General features: G+C 40.9%; 1 protein-coding gene across 1 annotated transcript; it reads left to right on the plus strand.

The window, feature by feature from the left end:
- On the plus strand, positions 1–21348 carry fgd5b (FYVE, RhoGEF and PH domain containing 5b). Its single transcript, XM_071493785.1, has 21 exons — positions 1–398; positions 1330–3874; positions 9085–9238; positions 9838–9896; positions 10000–10030; positions 10635–10786; positions 11003–11159; positions 13229–13319; positions 13412–13462; positions 13957–14015; positions 15141–15212; positions 15450–15518; positions 16829–16912; positions 17585–17664; positions 17850–17946; positions 18094–18231; positions 18375–18477; positions 19111–19247; positions 19370–19495; positions 19678–19832; positions 20197–21348. Exons 1-21 carry the CDS (start codon positions 389–391, stop codon positions 20231–20233), a joined length of 4407 nt encoding a protein of 1468 aa, XP_071349886.1. The 5' UTR covers positions 1–388; the 3' UTR covers positions 20234–21348.
- The last annotated feature ends 651 nt before the right edge of the window (positions 21349–21999 follow it).

The raw sequence follows: 21999 nt of genomic DNA on the forward strand, positions 1-21999 counted from the left end.
AAGTCTGTTAGATTCACTTGCAAGGCCGATGTTAACACCCTCAACACTGAACTGGAACTGCTGCTGCTGTCACACGGATCCTGTGGCGCGGTGTAATGTGTGAAGTGTGCGACGGGGAGCGGATCGAGCTTCTCTCCATTTGGTTTCCAGTCGCGTCCTGCGCGCTGTAGGACGCACAGGCGATCAGCTGAGCAGAGGATAGACAGAGCCGTGTTCAGTCGGTCTGTGTGTGAGTGAGTGAGTGTGAGTGAGTGTGTGTGTGTCCGGACAGTTCAACAGAGTTTGGTGCGGGCTTCGTTTTTTACACTTTAAAAAAATAAAGAAAAAGAAAAAGAAAAGCCCGTGTATCGCAACTGCTCGAGATGCTGGAGACGGTCGCTTCGTCAACATGAACATAGGTGAGATGATTGTTTTGAAAGGGCAGAGTTTTGTTTGTTTTTTTTTTCTTAAAAAAGCCTTCTTTTCACTGTGTATGCGATAGTTCATGTACAGCATTTTTGAAGCAAGTGCATCGGGCTGGGCAGAGAGAGTCACAGAGAAAAAGAAAGAATTATAGTTTTCATATTAGATTTGACTTTTTTCGTCTCGTAGGCTGCATTTCTGTGAGTAGATTGTGAATCCAGCGGTAGCGACAGGATGTGAGGCAAACCATGGTGTCCTTTACACAGTGTTTACTGAAGTCAGGGGACAGTGTAGTGATTGTTGACTTCATACCATACTGATGGAGTAAAGAGATTTTAGCACAAACCGAGCTCATATTGAGTGTTAAAATCCAAGCAAACATTTTGAATCCTCAGTACATGAAATGTCTATTTGGTGGGTGAGAGTTATTAATCACACATAAAATGCATATGTTGTTTTTGTCATTATCATTATCATTATAACTGCTGCATTTACAGTATTAGACTAGAAGCAGTAAAGGCACCCTGAGAGGGGTTTCTCTCACTTGAATCACAGGAAGTGAGTCAGGGAAATCCCTAAGATTTTTTTGTATTCTTTCTCAAAGGGTGTAAAACCTTACCTTACTCGTTTTAAGTCCCTTATTCTTTCCTTTAAGGCCAGTATTTTAACATCTTGAGCAGATTTAAACTACAAGGAATTTCCAGTAGACTTGGATGGTCTGTATAGTAGGTTGTCTTTTAATTCTTATGAAGGAAATGTTCAGCTGGAAATATTTAAATGTGACAATTACAAATACAATTACAATTTTATGACATCTGAAGATAGAATCTTTGAGCAGTTTTAGGTCACAGGGACACAATACAAATGACCTGTAGGCTATTTTAAAGCACATAATCTTACAGTTTCCTTTTCCTGTTGTTCTTTCAGACTGCACCAAGCCTTCTGTTGCTCCTAAGCCAAGATTTGTTTGTCACGCCAGCCTGAAGCTGCCCTCCCCTCTCATGTCTGCAGCCAGGGGTCCCAAACCTTCCATCGCCCCGAAACCTAAAGTCACACTGGAGCTTAATGACAACCAAGGAGGATGCAGTAACGGCGGCTCACTAATTTTAGACGGCGAGGTTGATGGTGAGCACGAGACTGAGAATGGTCTAAACAAAGTGGTTCAGGCAGGGGAACACTTTAACGCCTACGTCCTAAAATCACAGCTAAAAGATCGACAGAATGTGTCACAGGGGCCGGAGGACGGAGAGGGAACAGAAGAGGAAAAGGAAGAGGAAGCAGACATGATTCAGAAGATGGATGAGGACTGGAGATTAACTGACAGTGCTCTAACCGAGGAGGTGGACTCCCTGGAAACACTGTGGGCCAGTGATGCTGGACTCACAGCTGACTCTGAGGAGGCGGTGGAGATGATTGACACAGACATGACAGAGGACATGGATGCTGAAGGGTGTGATGCGGGCGAGGCACTGGCTGACACAGATGGCCTCTCAGTGGGAGACATTTCTGTGAATAGCATTGATGAAGAGGCAGGCTGCTCCTCTGCTGATAGTCGAGACATGACGGAGAGGCAGGAAAAGCTGAACATCAAGAAGGACGAAACAGGTGACTGTACAGCAGATGATTTAACTGAGTCTTTCACAGATGAACCTGGTATTCCCGTCAGCGAGAACACAAACGACACTGATGCGCAACAGGTTTTTCTATCAGATGGAGAGGAGAAAGAGGAGGAGTCTGTTTCTGATTGTGGCATCACTTGCAACATCCTCAAGTTGAGGTGTGGCCATAAAATAAAGGAAAAGGGCGAAAACACGCAGAACATTAGTTTTTATGACTTTGTCCCTGAGGAGCAGAAACAGTTCTGTGATACAAATAAGCAGCATGCTGCCTTAGAAGATGATCCAATCCACGAGCCTTACTATGTCTCTTCAGAGGACATTATTAACAGAGAGATGATGCCAAGGAATAACAAAGTTCAGGGACTGCCAGATAGTCAACGAACGCCTCAGAAGCTTTTGTCTGCAAACAGCGGTGGAATATCAGCTGGTAACTACGAGGTAAGAGAACAAAATGGATCCTCTGAGGATTATGTGGAGATTGGTAACAACACGAACAAGGTAAGAACATGTCTGGAAAGGACTTCTTTCAAAACTGAAGAGCACAAAGCTCGTACAGCGGAGGCCTTGTTGAATCATTCGGACTGCCAGCCGAGGTTCAGGCTGGTATCCGTCTCAGTGCCAACAGACGCTGACACCTCGCTGCCCTCTTCTCTCTCAGAAAGCCAGCTGCTTTCCCCAGACGACTCAGACGTGTTTAGAGACGAGGACGACCTGGAGGGTCACATAGTGCCATTTCTGGATGACACCACTGATACGGAGCAGGACATCAGTGATGAGCATGTCTATGAGGAGCCGGGGCATAGTTCGGAGGGTGAAAATGTTTTTCCATTTGACAGAAAGGCCACGGGGATGCAATCCCGCTCACTGTCACAACGCATTAATAACAATATGACTGACATGGGAGTGCAGTTTGTTCAGAGGCCCTACATGAGTGGATTTGGACAACCTGCGCTGAGCAGCAGCCCCATGTTAGGCTCAGTGCGGCACAAGAGCTACTCCAAACCCCACTATTTGTCCTTGTACCCCCGCTCCCTCTCCGTGGAGGGACAGGACATGTCTCAGAGACAGAGAGATGCCATTTGTTCATCTGGAAGCTTCTCCAGGTGCTCACTTTTGCCATCCAGCGGCCTGTCCACTCCAACATCTGTGGTGGATATCCCTCCTCCATTTGAGCTGGCCTACATCACCAAGAGGCCCATCACAAAGAGTTCCCCCTCACTTCTCATCGAGGGAGACTCATCGGAGAAAAACAGGAAAAAGAAATCCTCCATTAAGCGCTTCCTGATGCTTAAGTTCAGGCGGAAAACAGAGAGCAAGTCTGTGGTGGACGTCAACCCGTCCTCTTTTAAGTCCTCAGCAGAATCCAGCCATCAAACACCCAGCAGGCTGCTGGATTTAGATACGCACAGCTTAAATAACTCTCCACACCTCAACTCACGCTCTGCTAGTAAACCTCAAATTTCATCTGAGCCGCCCTCTGCCTTGTTGTTCTACAAGGACAGCAAAAGAAAAGGGAACTCTGTGGCCTTTCTCAATCGCAGTGTCGTCCGAGTGGAGTCATTTGAGGACCGCTCCCGTGTGCCTTTCATACCTCTTCCCCTGACCAAGCCAAGGTCCATCTCCTTCCCCAACACAGATACCTCTGACTATGAGAATGTTCCTCCCATCAGCTCAGACTATGAGAACCTCCAGGTCCCACAGCGGAGGCCTGTTCGACAGGCACCTTTCACGGACTTCTTTGACCGTCCCAGCCGAGTGCTGTCGTCTGCCAATGACATGGACGGTTATGTGGACATGAGCAGCCTCCCTGGGTTCAGGAGTAAAGCTCAGTCACCTGAAGAGGAAACGGAAAGGTACGTAAACAAGACTAAGAGTCTACAACCATGGTCTGTGAGGCCGTACTTGAGGAACAGGGGTGCTTTGAGTTAAATGCTAATATCACCTTTTAAAGTAACAATGCTAACATCCTGTTTAGCAGGTATAATGTTCACCATGGCAACCATGTTAGTTTAGCATGTTAACATGCCAATATTTGCTAATTTGCACTAAGCACAAAGTGCAGCTGTGGTATCTGACCATAAACCAAAGTTCTGGAAAAATCAAACTTTTTACTTGTTGATCACACTAGAAAAAATATTATGGTATCTCCAAAGTCAGATGGATTGATCAACTGGGAACCATGAATGTCTGTATCGAATGACATGACAATCCACACAATAGTTGTTGAGATATTTCAGGGTGGAACAAAGTGGTGGACAGACCAACCAACTGACAAACCATCCACAGAGCTTTGTCTGTGTGCAGCTGTGTGTTGATGCTGCTGGATTTAATGTTAGTGATCCTTACCACCTTTTACACTGAGCTCTGGTCTTTTTTATTACTGCTCGGCCACTGTGTGGGTTTAACAATGGCCCTGGGGAGGAAGATTTATAACTATTTATTATGTTGAGTCCCCTGATGCTATGATCACCTGACATGGATGCGGTGATCGGTGGTCAAGAGGAACGTGCAGTACAGCAGCTTCCGTTTTTCATTGCAGTGAAATGCACTAAACCCCAGCTGTGATGTGTCCGTGTGTTGTTGGGGCATGTTTGGTGGTAAAGGAGGAAACATGGGCTGTGGTGGTGGTCTCTTCAGATCTAAGTTGACAAGAGGCTGGTTTCATTCATAAATCATCTGTTTAGATGCCGAAACAGCCTCGTGTGTTGATGTTGTAGGAAGAGCTTCTCGCCGCCCTGCTGTGGTGTTATTTGTTGGTATGATCAGCCTTACTGTGCTGACATTAACCCATCCCCCCCTGCATTCCTGTTGGCTGTGCCCATATCATACAGGCTGCTCAGGATGATTAATAGTCAGAGCATTTTGGAGTCATTGCTCTTCTCCAGCCAGTCAGGCACAACAGCCTGAGATACAATCTCAGTATGTTCTGCAGTCAGCAGTTGTTCACTGTAGTGCTTCCCTCTCATTGTGCTCACCATTTTGGTGTGTGGGCAAACAAAACTGAACAATAAAGATTATACAAGGGATATAAAAAATCTACACACCTCTGTTAAAATTGCAGGTTTCTGTGATGTAAAAAAATGTTAATGAGACCTATAACCTATAAAATTCAAAAAACTGAAAAACTAATTGAAAAAAAAAAAACAAACTTACACTCATGTTAAATAGTATACACCTGGAATCAATTGAAGTGATTCTGATTAACCCTAAATAAAGCTCCTCTGTTCCTCTGTTCCACGAAAGAATTAACAAGTCATTAGAAATATCATGGAACACAGTGAAGACAATCATCAACAAGTGGAGAAAATAGGGCACGACAGTGACATTTCCAGAACAGGACGTTGCTTCAAAATTGATCAAAAGAGGAGAAAACTGGTCAGGCAGGCTGCCAGGAGGCCTACGGCAACAATAAAGGAGCTGCAGAAATTTCTGGCACGTACTGGTTACTCCCTACATGTGACAACAGTCTCCCCTATTCTTCATATGTCTGGGCTCTGGGGTAGGGTAGCAAGACGGAAGCCTATTGTCATGACAAAAAGATACAAAAAAATAGATAAATACATCCAGTCTCCCAAAATCATGTGGAAAATGTGTTATATATGAGACCAAAGTTAAAGTTTTTGGCTATAATTCCAAAAGGTATGTTTGGCACAAAAATAACAGAGCACATCACCAAACGAACACCACGCCTGTAGTTAAGGATGGTGGTGGCAGCATCATGGTTTAGGCTGCTTTCCTTCTGCTATAACTGGGGCTTTAGTCAAGATGGAGGGAATTATGATTAGCTCCAGATACCAGACGATGTTGGTGCAAAATCTTCAGGCATCGTCTAGAAAGCTGTAGATGAAGAGGAATTTTATCTTTGAGCAAATCATACATCCCAAATCTACAAAGGGATGGCTTCACCAAAGGAAGATAAACATTTTCTGATGGCCCATCCAGAGCTCAGACCTAAATCCAACTGGAAATCTGTGGGGTGACCTGAAGAGGGCTGTGGCACAGGAGATGCCCTGGTCGTCTGATGAATCTGGAAGGTTTTGGTTTTTTTTTTGCAAACAAGAGTGAGCAAATATTACCAAGTCAAGATGTACAAAGATGATAGACATCCTAAAAATAAAATACATAAAATCAAAGGGTGCTTCAAAAAGTATTAGTTTAATTGTGTGGACACTTATGCAACCAGGTTATTGTGAGTGTTATTTATCTATTTTTTCCTAAATGGCTTCAGGTTGTTTTTCGCTTAAATTTTATAGTGTTAAGGGTTATAGGTTAGGGTTTATATCTACTGGCTTGGGTTACATTAAAGGTGGAAAAAGCTCTGAAATTATGATATAATTAAGATACTAATTTAGTTGGAAATGGTTTGAAACTAAAATGTAATGTTTTGTATTTCCTTAAAGTGCTAACTTAGATATAGAGCACATTAACAGACATGAGTATATACACAATCTTCGCTCTGTCCTCTATTCCTCTCTGCTGGTGCCTCCATCCTGCGGGTTCAGTCAAAACAGCGCGATGACTAAGTCTCATTATCTAACTTTCATCACAAATGAGTGAGTTTTGACATGTTTGCTTTTTGTTTGGACACATTAGTTCTTACACTTTTCTTATTCCGTGAAGCTGGAAAAGTATGTGACTTCCTCATTAAGCTTATGAAGTGTAAAGTGATACTTCAGTGATATTATCGTACAGCGTGATACATGTGGTCTTTTGAATAGGGATGGGTAAATATCTGCCCGCGTAGACTTACTGGCTTCACAATGATCATACCCATGCTGGTAGTATTCAGATTTGAAGTTTTGACATTTGTAGTTTTTGCAAGGTTTTTATTGTGGGTGTACCCTCAGTGCATTTTAATAGGAGATTGTCAGCTTTAGGTATATTCTATATCTGTATTAGTGTGTATGGACTGTGAGTTCACTGCCTATTGCTGCCCTTGCTGAATTATTACTTTCCACTAAAATGAATTTTATTACAACCAAATAAGATAAAACTTGCGTGTAAATTAGGTGCCTTCTTGAAGAATGTTTCACCATTGTTTAAGTAATTTATGTTGCACTTTGTTCCTATTGGGTGCCTCTTATTTTTTTTATTGTGTTGCATATATTGTTTGATCTCCACACCATTTGACCATGGTCTTAAGTGAATAATATTTAAATGTGAATCTGTAAAAGATACCAGTCTCCCTGTACTACTGTTAATGCAATTTTGCAGGTGAAACTTGAAATTTTTATGTCATTGCTTTGCCATCACAAAATACACAGTTGCAGAAGTTAAATGCCTGTGTGTAAGAGCCAATGTTTCTATGATAGTGCTAAACAAAAGAAATTAGAATGATTATGATGTCCTCTCCCAATGAACACAGTGACTATAATCACTGTAAAGCAATATCTACATGGACAGTAGTGGTTGAGAATTTCAGTTTTGCAATAGCCTGAAGGGATAATATTAGCAGCTAGTTTAGAGATCGCTGGCATCTTGGCCTCATCACTGCCACCAGTGGAACAAATAGGCTCACCAAGGAACCTGAGGCAAAAAGAAAATGAATTTTTTTTTTTATTTCCTTCTGTAATTTATCTCCATAGATTTTGCCTTGAGCGTTCATACAACATGGCAGGACTGTGAGATGTGACAGAGACAGTTTCTGTGGGAGTGATATAAAAGCCTAATATAGAAACTGTGCATGTAGTTTGTGGTTCAAGCACCCCCTGGTATCTCATCCAAAGTTTGATCCCGTGAGCTTTAATGGGCCATGCAGCTTTAATGTGTGCAATGCAGAGATCTGAACTGCTCACATATGTCGCTCATATGTAGCTAATTTGCATCTCAGTGGGGTTAAATTCATTGGTGCTGGGAGTGAAACATGGCAGGAACATTGGCAAGGCATTGGTCACATAGCGGACTACTGTATCACTACTGTAACTTAAAGACGTGTTTTTATTTGCATAGCTTACACCCCCCACTGAGCTGCAGCTATTAGCATATTCATTTGAGCTCCCTGCAGAAGAGAATCACGTAGCATAAAATACAGACATGCGTCCCTGGTTGGGTACAGTTGTCACCGCAGGCCCTTCAGGATCAGTTTATTGGCTTCTGTAGACCTGCAATGTTTTATCCATTCACACTTGCTTCTAACACTGAATACAATGTTTATTATAGTGATATTTCAATGTAGAGGACCATAAGGATCATAATGATGGCCAGAGTGGTTGAATGAATTTAATCTGATTTATTTTCACATGAATGAAGGCAGCTCATGTTATAGAATCAGTGAGTCACATCTGTGGTAAAAACTGAAATGCTACATTGCTGCCGCAAACATGGGGGTCAAGACCCCCAAAGTGGTCGAGATAAATCTGAGGGGTCACAAGAAAACAAGACAGAATAACATACACAGTATTTCTCTTACGTAATACTTTTATGTTTTTCTGACATTTCTCTAATTATAACTTTCGTCTTGTGAAATACTGGTTCATTAAATCATTAAAGGAATCAGTTTAACAGATTTAACAAACAAACATGAAAATGGGATCAATCTTCTCATCTAACACTCAGTAAGAAAGTAAAGACGTTTTTCCCAAAACGCTGAACTCCTTTAAAATTAAACAATTTGAGCTTTAAAAAAACAAAACTACATACTGTGGTTAACCTGCTCACCAATCAAGGCCATAACTGGCCACAAGTAGACTTTCACAAAAGAGTTGATAACCACTGGACACAACCATATTGTACTGTAGGTATTTGAAGTTTTAGTCATTCCAGTTTGACTTTGATTGTCTTTGGAAACTGTTAAATTCTTCCAAAAGATAAATTACTCTTCCACTTGATCAGTGTTTTCTAAAGTAATAACTACTTAGGCAGCTTATGAAATAGGTTTATTGCTTGACCCTCAGCAATTATAATTATTTCTACTTACTTTCTGTATTTCAATCTGACTGAATCCTGTGAATGTATATAAGCTGTCTCAATGCAATATCATTAATATTTGTGTGTCTACATTTGTATGCACACTGTGTGTTCCCTATATTTTACTGATCTAATCCACCCTTCTCCCTTCCCACAGTGCCTATACAGAAGCCTACAATGTGTGTTCGCTGGCTGTCGTTCCACAGCCTGGTTCAGTGGGTGACGTCAGGGGAGAGATGGCGGCTGAGGAAGACCAGGGGCGCACCTCTGAAGAGGAAGACGGGAGTGCAGAGAGCAATTATGACAGACAGGTTAGTTTTGGCAAATGTAAGTTGAGTTAATGTAGAAATTGAAAAATGTATTTATATGTAGACAGGTGGTGACATGTGTTACATTTCCATATGAAAATGTTAAATATCCTATATGAAATTTAAAATTGGAATTTTGTCATTGTCTTTATCACTGCTTGATAATGTCTCAGCCGGTAAGCATTTCATCCATATTTTCTACTGATTTCACCAAGGACCTATAGTATGTTACCCACTATTTTCTAAAATGATTGAATTTATTTTCTTTTGCACCATTATTTTGAAAGAGAAGGTATCACCTTTTTCCAAATGCTAGATAGAAATGAAGACATATTTGAAGAACAGAACACAACAAAATTAAAAAGGAAACTGTTTTTCACCTTGGGCAACTGCTTAAATTGCCCTCCCCAAGCCAGGATTTTAATGTGGGTTAATGGAGGTTAATGGGCGACTACAAGGCTGTCTTCATTATTTAGAATTTGATTGCCGCTTAGAGCCGATGTGGAGAGGAGAGCCAGTGATATATGTTGAACCAGTGCCAAAATGCTTTAGCATTTCCTAACCTTTGGATTATTACAAATAAATAATATGATTGTTTACAGCCTGATGGCCGATCCAGAGCCTTTTACATCGCAAAAGAACTGGTGGATACAGAGAGATTGTAAGTTACATGTAAACTCATTTTTCATATCACACGTCTATGCCTATCTATCGAAACTACATCAGGTCCTTATTAAATTGAGTATATATTTCTCTGTCCACAGGCATGTGAAAGCTCTCAAGCTTCTTCAGGAAGTGAGTGTGTTCTTATTAAATTTACTAATGTAATGTATGTGTTCAGATATTCTCTATGGGAAGGAATTAGTGTCTACATTAGGCTACAGTGAGCTGTCAGAGCTCTGCGGAACTGGAGTTGCAGCATTATGTTAAGGTTTAGGTTTACATTTTATATCTCTAAAATTCATCTCACATATTCACTGCTTTTAGCGGATGCATATTATTTTACTTTTTGACCAGAGTCAGTTCATTGAGCATGACGGCGTATGCCCACAGTCACACCTAAAAGTTGTGCAGTTCAAACACAGTCTGTTGGCCTCTGTGCAGCTCCATTGGAGCAGTTAGGGCTTCGCGCCTTGCTCACTGCTCACAAGGCTAAGGCTAGTGCTAGTGCTGCTCCTTCACTTCCCTATCTAGAGTTACTCTTCTGGTGGAGATTAAACTAGTGAACTCGACCTCTGCAGCTCTTGGCAGCTCAAAGGGATGATGAGATTCCTTGATGTAATAGCTCATGTACTCCCTGCTGTCAGGTATTATCTTGTTGTGATACTGCAAAGGGATAGAAGAAAAAAGATTTTTAACATAAACAATACAAAAATAACCTTTCTGCCCTATGTGCCAGGACTTTCGGGAAGCAGTAGGGGCAGCCGTTGGGGATGAAGGGGAACCTGTGTTGGAAGACGAGAGGCTTCGAGAGATTCTCAACGAGCTTCCTGATGTTTACAACCTACACCGCAGAGTCTTCACTGAGCTGGAGAATCGAATCCGCCACTGGTGAGATGCTTACACAGTTGTTGAATAAGGAATACTGGCACACACCCATGCACACGTATGCTCTCACTAAAAAGAACTCCTTTCCCCACTCGCCTCTCCTCTTCCATGACTCCACAGAGTGCACACTGTAATGCAACTCAGAAAGCTTTAAATATAACCTGATGATTGGTACGTGTCGCTTCTGCTTCTTCCTCTCATGTCTGTTTCTTCACGCAGGGAGGAGAGCCAGAGGATTGCAGACATCTTCCTGTCCAGAAAAGCAGAGTTCTTGGTTTTTACCACGTACATTGGCCACTACGACCGAAGTATGAACCTGCTGGAGGAGAGCTGCCGAACTTCACCTGCCTTTGCAGCAATCGTTCACCAGTTTGAGGTGAGGCCTACAGTGCTTCTCTAACTGCAGTCCATAAAAATTAACATTTTAAAAAATTCAAATTCAAAATGAAAATGATATATACACAAATACCACAAGATGCATAGACCTTTCTGAGTAGGAAATGTCCTCTGATGTGTTCATGGGAAAGAACAAAACTATCTTTATTTACCACAAAGTAATACATTGTATGTACATTACAAAAACAAAACACAGTTTGGTATATAAAGTTTTTTGTTCCACATCACATGTGAAGTCAGGCCCTGTATGCTCTTCATCCTCCTCCTCCTCTCCTGTACTCCTCTTTGTCTCTCTGCAGTGTTGTAGTTTCTAATTTGTAGTTTACAAGAAAATACAATTTGGAATCAAAGCCTGCATGAAAATGAGAAAACAAACTTGTGTTTTCTGCACTTTTTGCACACAGTGCATTTATTTGGGTTTTGGTCATCAAATATATCTATAGAACTGAAAAAATGAAAATATTTGAATAATTAAAACATTTTAATAGGAAGCTAGTTGAGATGATGAAAAATTGCTGGGTTTTTTTGAAGTGAAACTCTGGCACCAACCTTTTATATTTGATCCTTATCAAGAGTCTTTCTTGTCTCTGCACAATTATCTATTATCTGTAGAGTTAAGTCTGTGTTTGTGTGTGTGAACGTTATGTGCAGTGACAAAGATGAAGTGCATGTTTCGCAGTAGCAGAGATGGTGATGGCAACATGTGTGATACTGGTCTGTGTGTGTCTGTAAATAAAGTAAATAAAAGTGGTACTTTGATTTAAAGGAACAACCACACTGTTTTTTTGGCTGCTGAAAGTAACAGTCATGACACTCAGAGGAAAAATATAAACTTTATGTATTATAGGTCGAGAACAAATATGTTTGACATGAGCCACTTAAAATTAATGCAGCCTCCATTTCCCAGCAGCTTTTTGAGCACTTAAGTGGGGAGTTATAATTAGCCTCAATTAAATGAACAGTACTTAACAAACCAGTCAGACGGAGACAGTGTTACAGAAGATATTAAGTTGACAGATTAAGTATAAAATATATGAAAAATAGGACATAATAATATGATATGCTTAAAACTTCAATAGGGGTTTGGCAGCATCTGTTTAGTATTCACAGTTTTATTTACAATCAAAGACATTGACCAGCGAGCTGGCAGGGATCAGTCTATTGAATCAGACCGTTACACCCTTTTGTTATAATCAAGCTGGATTGTAGAAGGAAATTTAGTGGCACTATATATTGTACGTGCATCTCATCTATGGCCAAAGGCATTTTCAATATTTTCCCTTCATTTTATAGACCACTGAAGAAAAGAGTTGGCAGACAGACTTTGCAGAGCTTGGCAGATTTCTCTGTCTGATTTAAGAGCACCGGTGTTTAAAAGTCCTTAATGTCAGTGCAGCTGCATCATTACATTTAGAGTTTGTAGCCATGCTAGCAGCATAGCTCTGTGTATCTCACTGTCAGTCAGCTGGTCGCTGCTCCACTTTGGATGGATTGCCATGAAGTCCATCATCTCCAGAGGATGAATCCAGGTGACTCTGGTCATCTGTGGATTTTTCCTTTGACGCTACAATGAGGTTGATATATGTGAAATGTCTTGTCAAATAATGGATAGATTATCATAGTATGTGGAACAGACATTAATGCCCCTCCACAAGATGAAGTGCAATTCACATCTAGCGCCACCAGCAGGTGGTAATGTGACTGTGTAAACAGATTTATGTCCCCACACCAAGAGTAATACAAGCCCACACACATACACACACCTTGTGCGAGGCACTGTGCTGTCCAGCAATCTGTGTTATTGGCCCTTATTCACACCTAAAATGTTAATATGACCGGTGGTTGTGCTCAAAAGTCCAGTGTTGTTGTATAATTTGCTTCTCATCACAACTTTCATTTTCTTAGTCGAGGTTTTTTACACACTCAGTGAAAACTCTTGACTGCTTTCATTAATCTGACATGCGGATCGGCCAAGGTTAATTTCTACAGTAAATGTGGCCCTGATGACCAGCAAAGATGCCAAGAAAACGTTTGTGTTTTTTGTCTCAGCAGCAGAGTCCAGCCGGAGAGAAGGTTTCTCTCAAACATCAGCTCCTGCAGGTCATTGTGCGTGTTGCTCAGTACCGCATGCTCCTCACTGGTGAGTGTAAAGGACAAGATATAGTTAAAAAAGGGTCTATTCTGAATAAAAATGTATTTCACTTGCATTCATATATTTCACTCCTCCCATAGATTACTTGAACAACCTCTCCCCTGATTCCAAGGAATATGAAGACACCCAAGGTACCGTAAACAAACAGCAGAGTCAGTGTGGACAGGGGCTCCTCGCTCTACTCTCTGCTACTCACAGGAGAGCCTTACTGGCCTCTGTCTGTCGCTGTGCGTTTACAGGGAATTTATTTGTGCTCATTTGGCATGGAGAGATGTGTGGCACGATGGCCACGAGAGAGCCAATTTAGATTTCTTTGTCTGTGATGGTAACTCACCACGGAGCTATTTCAGCGCTCTCCTGTGTGACGACTGTAATGTGTAATTCATGAGAAGGCAAGTTGCAGCAACACTATCTCTTGCCGTATCTTCGATAAGAGAGCCATCCCAGTGCAGACATGTAGCCACGTCCAGACTCTTGACTCATTTTGACTTTTATGTTGCGTGACTTTCTACACAGACACAAGGACTGAAGAAACATTTGATTGCATATGAATATTTTACTGTGAATGTGTTCACTTGCTGTAACATGTACTGTCGTTCCCGATCTGTCTGTTTGTCTGATGCAGCTGCTGTGGCGATAGTGTCTGATATTGCAGATCAAGTAAATGACAGTTTAAAACATGGGGTAAGTGTCACATATAGTTCATATGTAACTCTCAAACCCAGCAAACAATCATGTGCATCCAGAATGACGTATCTTATCTTATACTGTCTCTGGTTTGGAAAAGAGACTAATACGGTACATTTATGAAAACTGGACCCCTAATAACCTCAGATCTTCCTTAAGCAGCTATCCACCAAAAGTTTAAATCCTAAATAAGATTATTCAAGAAGGAAAGTGAACTGTTTCCTGAGAAAATGTAGCATCACAGCACAGATTTGACTAAATATATAGAGAGGAAGCCATATGAGAGCAATTTCACCCCAACAAATTATCAAAAATTATATTACCAAAACCTTTCTCCTGTTTCTCATGTTAGAATATCAATATAAATCACAGTCTTTCCTTAAGTTTGAATCTGCTTCCAGGACACCAAGCTCTGGAACAAACACCTGTGAAGCCATCTTTAAAATTTTTTTTTCCTAGTTTGACCTCACTGTGTTTCACACCACTAAAACACAGAGCATCCTGAGAGGCATAGAGCAGTGGTTCCCAACCTTTTGGGCTTGTGCCCCCTTCAAATAAAGTAGTGTCTACTCTACACCCATTTTCCCATGCACAAAATAAAAGTCTGAAAAACAAGCATCACTTTTTGGAGCAGAAATGCATTTTTTTTCTACTTCCCTTTCATGTTAATCATGTTAATCATGAAAGGGACATACATTTACAGAACACCAATATTCTTTATCCAATCATATTGTGTTTAAAAAAGTTTTTGGTGCATGCAAATTGAATTCACCATAAAATTTCATAATCCTAAGAGGATGAATCCTAACAATGCTGATGATTTCCTGACTTTTTCTTTGTTTTGAGTGGTTATTAGTACAGTTGTCATAGTTAGAGTTATATGCCAAATGATGACATCTCTGAATGTCTACCTTGTTCAAAAGAGAACAATACTTGACATGCTTGCTTGATCCAGGTGATAACAACATCTAAAAACAAAGGGAGTCATGAAAATAGCGTAGCTGAAGGAAATAGTTTGGGTTTACAGGAAAATGACTGCCAATGCTCTTTCATCATTTCTCTTATTTTGGCATCTCATTTGTCCTCCCTGTCTTTCTCTTCTTTTCTCTCTTTGTGCCTCAGGAGAATTTGTTGCGTCTGGTCAACATAGAGTACAGTGTTCACGGCCAGCAAGACCTGCTGCAGCCTGGCAGGGTATGACTCTGATAACAGCATTGTTTCTGTCTGATTTTGCCAGCCCACCCTGTCTGCCCTGCACCACCCCTGTGTTGCCCTTTACACAGTCATTCAGCTGGGAATCCCCAGCAGGCCTGGAATAAAACACCATTACTTATTCCAGACACTCCTGCATGTCCATCATGATCAGAGAACTAATGACATGTTCAGTTTGTTTTAATCCTGTGTATGTTTTTATTTTTTTTATTTAATCAGGTTTTTGTTAAGGAGGGCACCCTGATGAAGGTCAGCCGGAAGGGTCGACAGCCCCGGCATCTGTTTTTGGTAAAAGCTGTTTCCTGTATGTAGTATATGAGTTAATAGATACCTAATAGGTTATTTTTTTCATGTTTCTATGTCCAGACTGAGCTATTAAGAGCGGGGTTTCCTGGCAGGATGTTTCTGAATGCTGACTTCCTGAGCCAGTTCTTTACTGACAGCACAGGGAAGGTCAACGCCAGCTCCATGTACACCTGTGAACTTCTACAAATCTAATTCTGTCAGCTAATATTAGTCTAATCTAGTCTTCAGCACCTTTAATATACACAGTGCTTTTAGCCAACTAGGATAATGTGAAAGTAAACAGGAGGCAGACGGATGTAGAAGAAGGAGACATGCATCTGTGTAAAGTTCAAAGTGTAAACTAAGTAATAATTCAGGTGAATCTTCACCACCTGTCACAGCCAGTTCAACACCACGTCAACTATTTCATGAAAGAGACAGTTGAAAAAGAGTGAAACACAGTGATAGACTGTACTAAACATTCAGTTTAGAAAATCATGAAATAGAGATGGCTCCAAAATATTGTAATCAAGAGAGATTAGAAAATTAAACGCCTTTGCAAATTATCCTTAGAGCAGCATCAGCGTGCTCTGCTTTTCCCTCCTGTGGCATTTTTGAAATTTGTGATCTGGGCTCGACACTAAAAAGGCTCGTAAATGTCTCTTCTGGAGGAATGTTGGTAATCATCGCTTCATAACTTTTATGCTGCCAGTTTATCCACCCGGATGCAGATCATGTGTTTTTTTAGCTGTTATTAATGTTGGAAACAGTACGGTATAACAAGTCTGCAGGAGCTGGCAGTCTCCTAGAGAAGGTACTGAAACACACAGGGACAGTGAGTGAAATGATCCAAAGGAAAAATAATTCTGAGGTAAATGATGCAATTTGATAACTGTTTACTGAAGTATCTAGTTTATGTGTAATCATATAAAAATAAAGATGGGGTGCATGGATCCCCTCTGGATATGTTTTAAGATATACAAAAAATAGTCTGCTTGAAATATAAAAAACTGTAACTACTGAAAACAAGCTGTCTCCTACTTCACTGAAAAGCCTGTTGTCAGTGTAGCTGCACTAGAAGCAAGTGTGATTGTGTTTGATGTATACTTGTAACCAGACATCATCAGTCTATTGAAAATAAGAAAATAAGCTTAGGGTGCCACCTACTGGACGATCACTGCACTTACATGAAGGAGGCAGTCTGGGCAGCTAAAATATTTTATCATTAAAATATATCCACAGATCTGGATTTACAGCTCAGTTCTATGTTCCTCAGATGTACTGTGACTTATGCATGTGATCTCTGTTGTCAGATGAACGATGTCTTGCTCTACACCTACCCTCAGCAGGATGGGAAATACAGACTGAAGAACACTCTGCCGCTCACTGGGTTGAAGGTCAGAGTCTTTCATTAAGTCAACTCATGCTGTGATCTCTTTGATTTCTACCTGTGGTTTCTCCTCGGAATTCCTCAGGAGTTGATATGTATTTAAAGCTTTCCCTAACATATGCACAAAATACAGTCATAAAAGTATTTTTTATAAATTTATACTGCAGCCTGTATTTTCTAATTTTGTGAATACTGGGTACATTACTGGGTAGCAAAGCTGACATCTGGGAGAAATGGTGCCAAGAAACGTATTCTTATTATCTTATTCTTAGTGTAATTAAAATAATTTAAATAATAATTGCTAGATCAGTTGTGTTTGATGCACCTACATGTATGCATTATGTTATTACATGACTTTATTCCTAATCCCACAGTGAAGTAGAAGACACTGTGTTTTCTCTTACACACCACAGTAACGTTTATTTATAAGTAAAACTTCAGTTACACAGTAAGAATCCAGTATAAAGTCTGTAATATAATGTAAAAATATAATGCTATAATTACACAGTAAGAACCAGGTTGTTAACCCAGTTTTTGCAGGCTGTATTATAAAAAAAAAACCCTGTTTGCAATTAACAGAAATGTGAGAATAGAAAGAATATGCACAGCTGCTCTCTCTCTACTCTATTTTTGGCTTTTTGATCTTTGATGTGTGACGTTAAAATGATTGATTACCCAGGTCAGTAAACCCATCATTCAAAATGTCCAAAATGCACTGAAGATTGAAGGAACAGACATCTCCATCACTTTGTCTGCGAGGTGAGTCACACTCTACTGTGTCCTGTTAAAATCATAGATAACAATCAATAATAGCAATGATGACAAATGTCCCCATCATCACAGACGGCTAAAACATTTTACACCTTAAACACAAACATCAAGTTTACTGATGCAACTGATATTTGGTGTTAATGACTTCTGCAAAAACTATGTATATATTGCAGTTCCTTCATCGAAAGAGAGGACTGGTTTTACACTCTAAGCCGCACTGTAACTGAACACACAAGAGGATCTGTAGCATTCAACAGCTGCTCAGGAGAGGTGAGTTAGCACTGCTTTTTTGTTCTATTATGTCATTACTTAATAACATTTTCTTCAGTCATGCTTAACCTTACCAGAGTGAGACTGATGTTACAGCGTATGGCCTTATAGCTCCTTATTGGATGTGTGTGTGTGTGTGTGTTGCAGGCCAGAGATCGTCTGCATCTGTCTCTGGGAGAGAAAGCTCCCACACTTGTTCCAGTCTCACAAGTGATGATGTGTATGAACTGTACCTCAGATTTCAGCCTCACTCTTCGTAGACACCACTGCCATGGCTGTGGGAGAGTGAGTCACACGCAAATGAAACACAGTGCTCTATGATACATGAATATCTGAGAGACAGTATACATACTGTGCCTTTGGCCAGAGTGCTGAGTGTGCTTAATGTTTTTATTGTGCCTTTGCCGCTTGTATGTTGCTAAATGCAGATTGTTTGCCGGAGCTGCTCCAGGAACAGATATCCACTGAAATACATGAAAGACCGCATGGCCAAAGTGTGTGATCACTGTTACAACGAGCTGAAAAAGAGAGGTGGGGAAACTCTGCTTTCATCAGCCAGTTTGACTGTCAGTCTGCTTATCTAATCTGTTGCTATTCTTCTTATAACAAGTAGCGGCAATATGGCAATCCATCACCTTTTAACTACATCACTAATAGTTATCAGGAGGAGAGCCAGCATCAGGCGAAGTTAAATACAGGAGGAGTGCCCCACTTAAAATGGACTGATAGAGGATAGAGGTGACATAAGTTTATTTTACAGGAAGGATATTCAACACAGTATGCAGTAGATTTGGAAGAGTAGAAACAGTGTTAATCGTTACAGATCATGGCACAATGGGTGTAGGACGAGGATAATGCGAAATGCATGAAACGTGCCTAGACAATATATGCATAACTGAATCCAATGTGTTACACCATGGTGAGTGTGATTAGGCTCCAAATTGTCTAAAACAGTACATGTAATTTATAAAAGCAGCAACACTGAGGCTCAGATTCATTAGTACAGACAAAACTTTTAAAAGTTTTAAAAAAATGTGATTCTGTCCATGTTTGTGGAAAAAGGCGCCACATTGCAGTAGTTCTTGAATCCATATTGTTACTGTAAAGTTTCCGTTGTTACTTATGCATATCCTATGATTGAAAGCAAGTTGTATGTCTCTGCAGGGGGAGATGTGTCTGCACTGACAGGTAAAGGTAGCCCTCGTCCAAACCGCTCCAGTCGCCCTCTCTCTGCTGTGTTTCAAAACATTCATCCTCCCAACATCTGGAGACATCGGAAAGGCACCATGTCCTTCAACCAGGTACACCTCCGTCGCTTTGTAGAGGGGCCATGTTCACTGCACAGTGCAGATTAATGAGCAGTTAATGAGGTGAATGACAGCTATGCCATAATTTTCCAAATAACACTGCCGCTGCTGTGCAGGTGACAGTGTCAGAGGAAGGCTCCATTAGTGGAAGTCTACAGCGCACAAAGAAGAGCAAGAGGAGCTGGAAGAGACTTTGGTTTCTACTCAAAGACAAGGTGCTTTACACCTACCGAGCTCAAGAGGTGAGGGGAAACATGCACTCCCCTTTAACCTGAACAGCACGTATCAATTCACTCAGACACGCTTTACACTGTCAGAGGACATCAGTTGGAGTTTCAGTTGTAGCTGCCAGTCGACTAAAAATAGCTAAAAGTGCTGAAAAGTCCACAGTTACATCGCTACATCTTGTAATTTCTGTCTGCAGGAGAAAGTGGCATCGGAGAGTTTGCCTCTGTTGGGTTTCACTGTGAAGCCGCCTGACAAGCAGGAGGGAGAGGAGGAGGCCAACGTCTTCCAGCTTTACCACAAAAACACTTTGTATTACACCTTTAAAGCTGAGGACAACTACACAGCCCAGAGGTGAGAGGCATGCTTACCTGATGGCTCATTTTAACACAGTGCTACTGCAATATCATGACTATTACTGTAGATAGATAGATAGATAGATAGATAGATAGATGTCTTGGTGTTGGAGACTAAAAGAGACTCACTGTATGTTCATCTTTTCTAGAGTGAACAAGCCAAGTTTAGATGGAAGTGAAAACATGAGCATCACCAGATTTGGAGTTTCAACATGTCTCTTAATGTGTGGACTGAGTTTACAGAAACAGAAAAGATTCTCCTCAAAATATAGTCATCTTTCAAATTATTGAAATTATTCATTTAACACAACTGCAGTTCATGCTGTTTCTTTTTCCTAATTTGAAATCTGCTCCTCATACAGGTGGGCAAATGCCATGGAGGAAGCCACAGTTTTGTAGGATCAGCTTCTCTGGCGGGCTGCTGAAAGTAGAAGACAATAATAAACAAACTCCCTGAAAAAAACTGACCAACTGTGAAATCAAAAAGGGAAGATAGGGAATAAAAAGGAATATTTGATTATGTCTGCAAGCGGTAACTTACCTGGCTTGACTGAGGAAAAGAAGACATTTTGTTCTTTGAGAGGGAACACGATCACCTACTTTGTCACCGTGCCTGCTGCTACAGCAGGTGTGATGCTGAGAGCCATGAGAGGCTGTGGCCCAGATACCTGCCAGTGTGGAACATCACATTGATGTGACCTGTATTCCTCCCAGCAGCTGAACAGCGTTATTCCTCCAAATCAATGGGAAGATTGTGGATTTTTTGAAAAAAAAAAAAAAAAAAAAAATTCCATGATTTCAAGTTTTTTTCAACATATCCAATATTTCAAGACAACTTCAAAAACATGCATAGACATTTTACTTTCATTTTCAGGGAGGAGGAAAATATAACAAACAAATTCAACATCACTCAGAAGTGCCCAAATCTGGAATGGCATGTTTTTGAGTTTTTAGTTACACTATTAGTTATGCCTTTGTTTTAACATGTGTTCTTCCACTGGATTAAATGCATCTCTATGACTGATACTTTGAAGCACAGGATGAATCAAAGAATGAGTAATTTTGTATGTAATAGAAGTGTCTGTAGCTTTGCCATGTACTGTATTGTTGGAGACAGTCCTGCCAGTGAATGGATAGTTTCTATGCTTTTTTTGCACTGATATAAAGAGGAGTGAACCTGAAAAGGAATATGAGTGTATCTTAGAGGGCAAAAGCTCGAGCTACTGTGCTTTACTTATTTAAAATACTTAACATACTTTTTGATCGGGATATGTGGGCATGAATGCATTTGTTGTTTTAAATACCTATAACAAGTATAATGTAAATTCATATTTGTATAAAGACTCCATATCCAGTTGTGCACAGATGTGTTGCCCTGGACTCAACCATGAATCACTTATTTCACTGATCTACACAATCAGTGTCCTGGACTTTGTACTGTACTTCATGACTTATTACATTTATGTCTAACACTATGATTTTAAAATGAAGTAAAGGAGGCTGTAATGATGGAAGCAGCCTGTGTCCGTGTTTTCTCTTTGTCCTCAGCATCTCCTCTAGATGGCAGTTGGACTAAACACTAAAGTACAGGGGGCCGTCATGACTTCCTGTCACTGTGTCCTTGCTGATGGGGCTCAGTGCATACATTAAGAAATGGAAACATTTCCCACTCTGCTGCCTCAGCTGTTTGCACTGCACTTATGGCAACCCTTATATGAGCATATCCTGCCTGTGCTGGCATGTGGTTCATGTGCGGCTTGTTCTGATGAAACACCAAGCTGGCGAGTGTTTCAGTTCAAACTCGTGAGCTGCTTGGGAAGACACCAGGGACTGAGTGATACACAGACCAGTGTGCTGCTCGGCCAAAGAAAGGCCAGGCCTGCTCTGCTTCTCGTTTCCCCCTGAGGCTTCCTGACCCAGAATAATATCAGAAAGTTTGCTTTCTGGGGCTCCTGAAAAGTTGCAGACACCTCGTCCTATATAGAGGACAGATCATTCATCACTCTCTTCTCCCTTTCTAGCCCCAATTCTGTTTTCTCCCTTCCTCTGTTAATATCTTAGTCGTGTTATCTTTGCCTAAGACACAATATGTATATACCTTATGAATGACAGTATTTATCACCCCGCACTTCCTGTACCTGTTCTTTCTCACTGTATCCTTCCAC

Source organism: Trachinotus anak, unplaced genomic scaffold (assembly GCF_046630095.1).
Source record: "Trachinotus anak isolate AG129_WGS33_773 ecotype Australia unplaced genomic scaffold, CSIRO_AGI_Tana_v1 ptg000013l, whole genome shotgun sequence".
Lineage (NCBI taxonomy): Eukaryota > Metazoa > Chordata > Actinopteri > Carangiformes > Carangidae > Trachinotus > Trachinotus anak.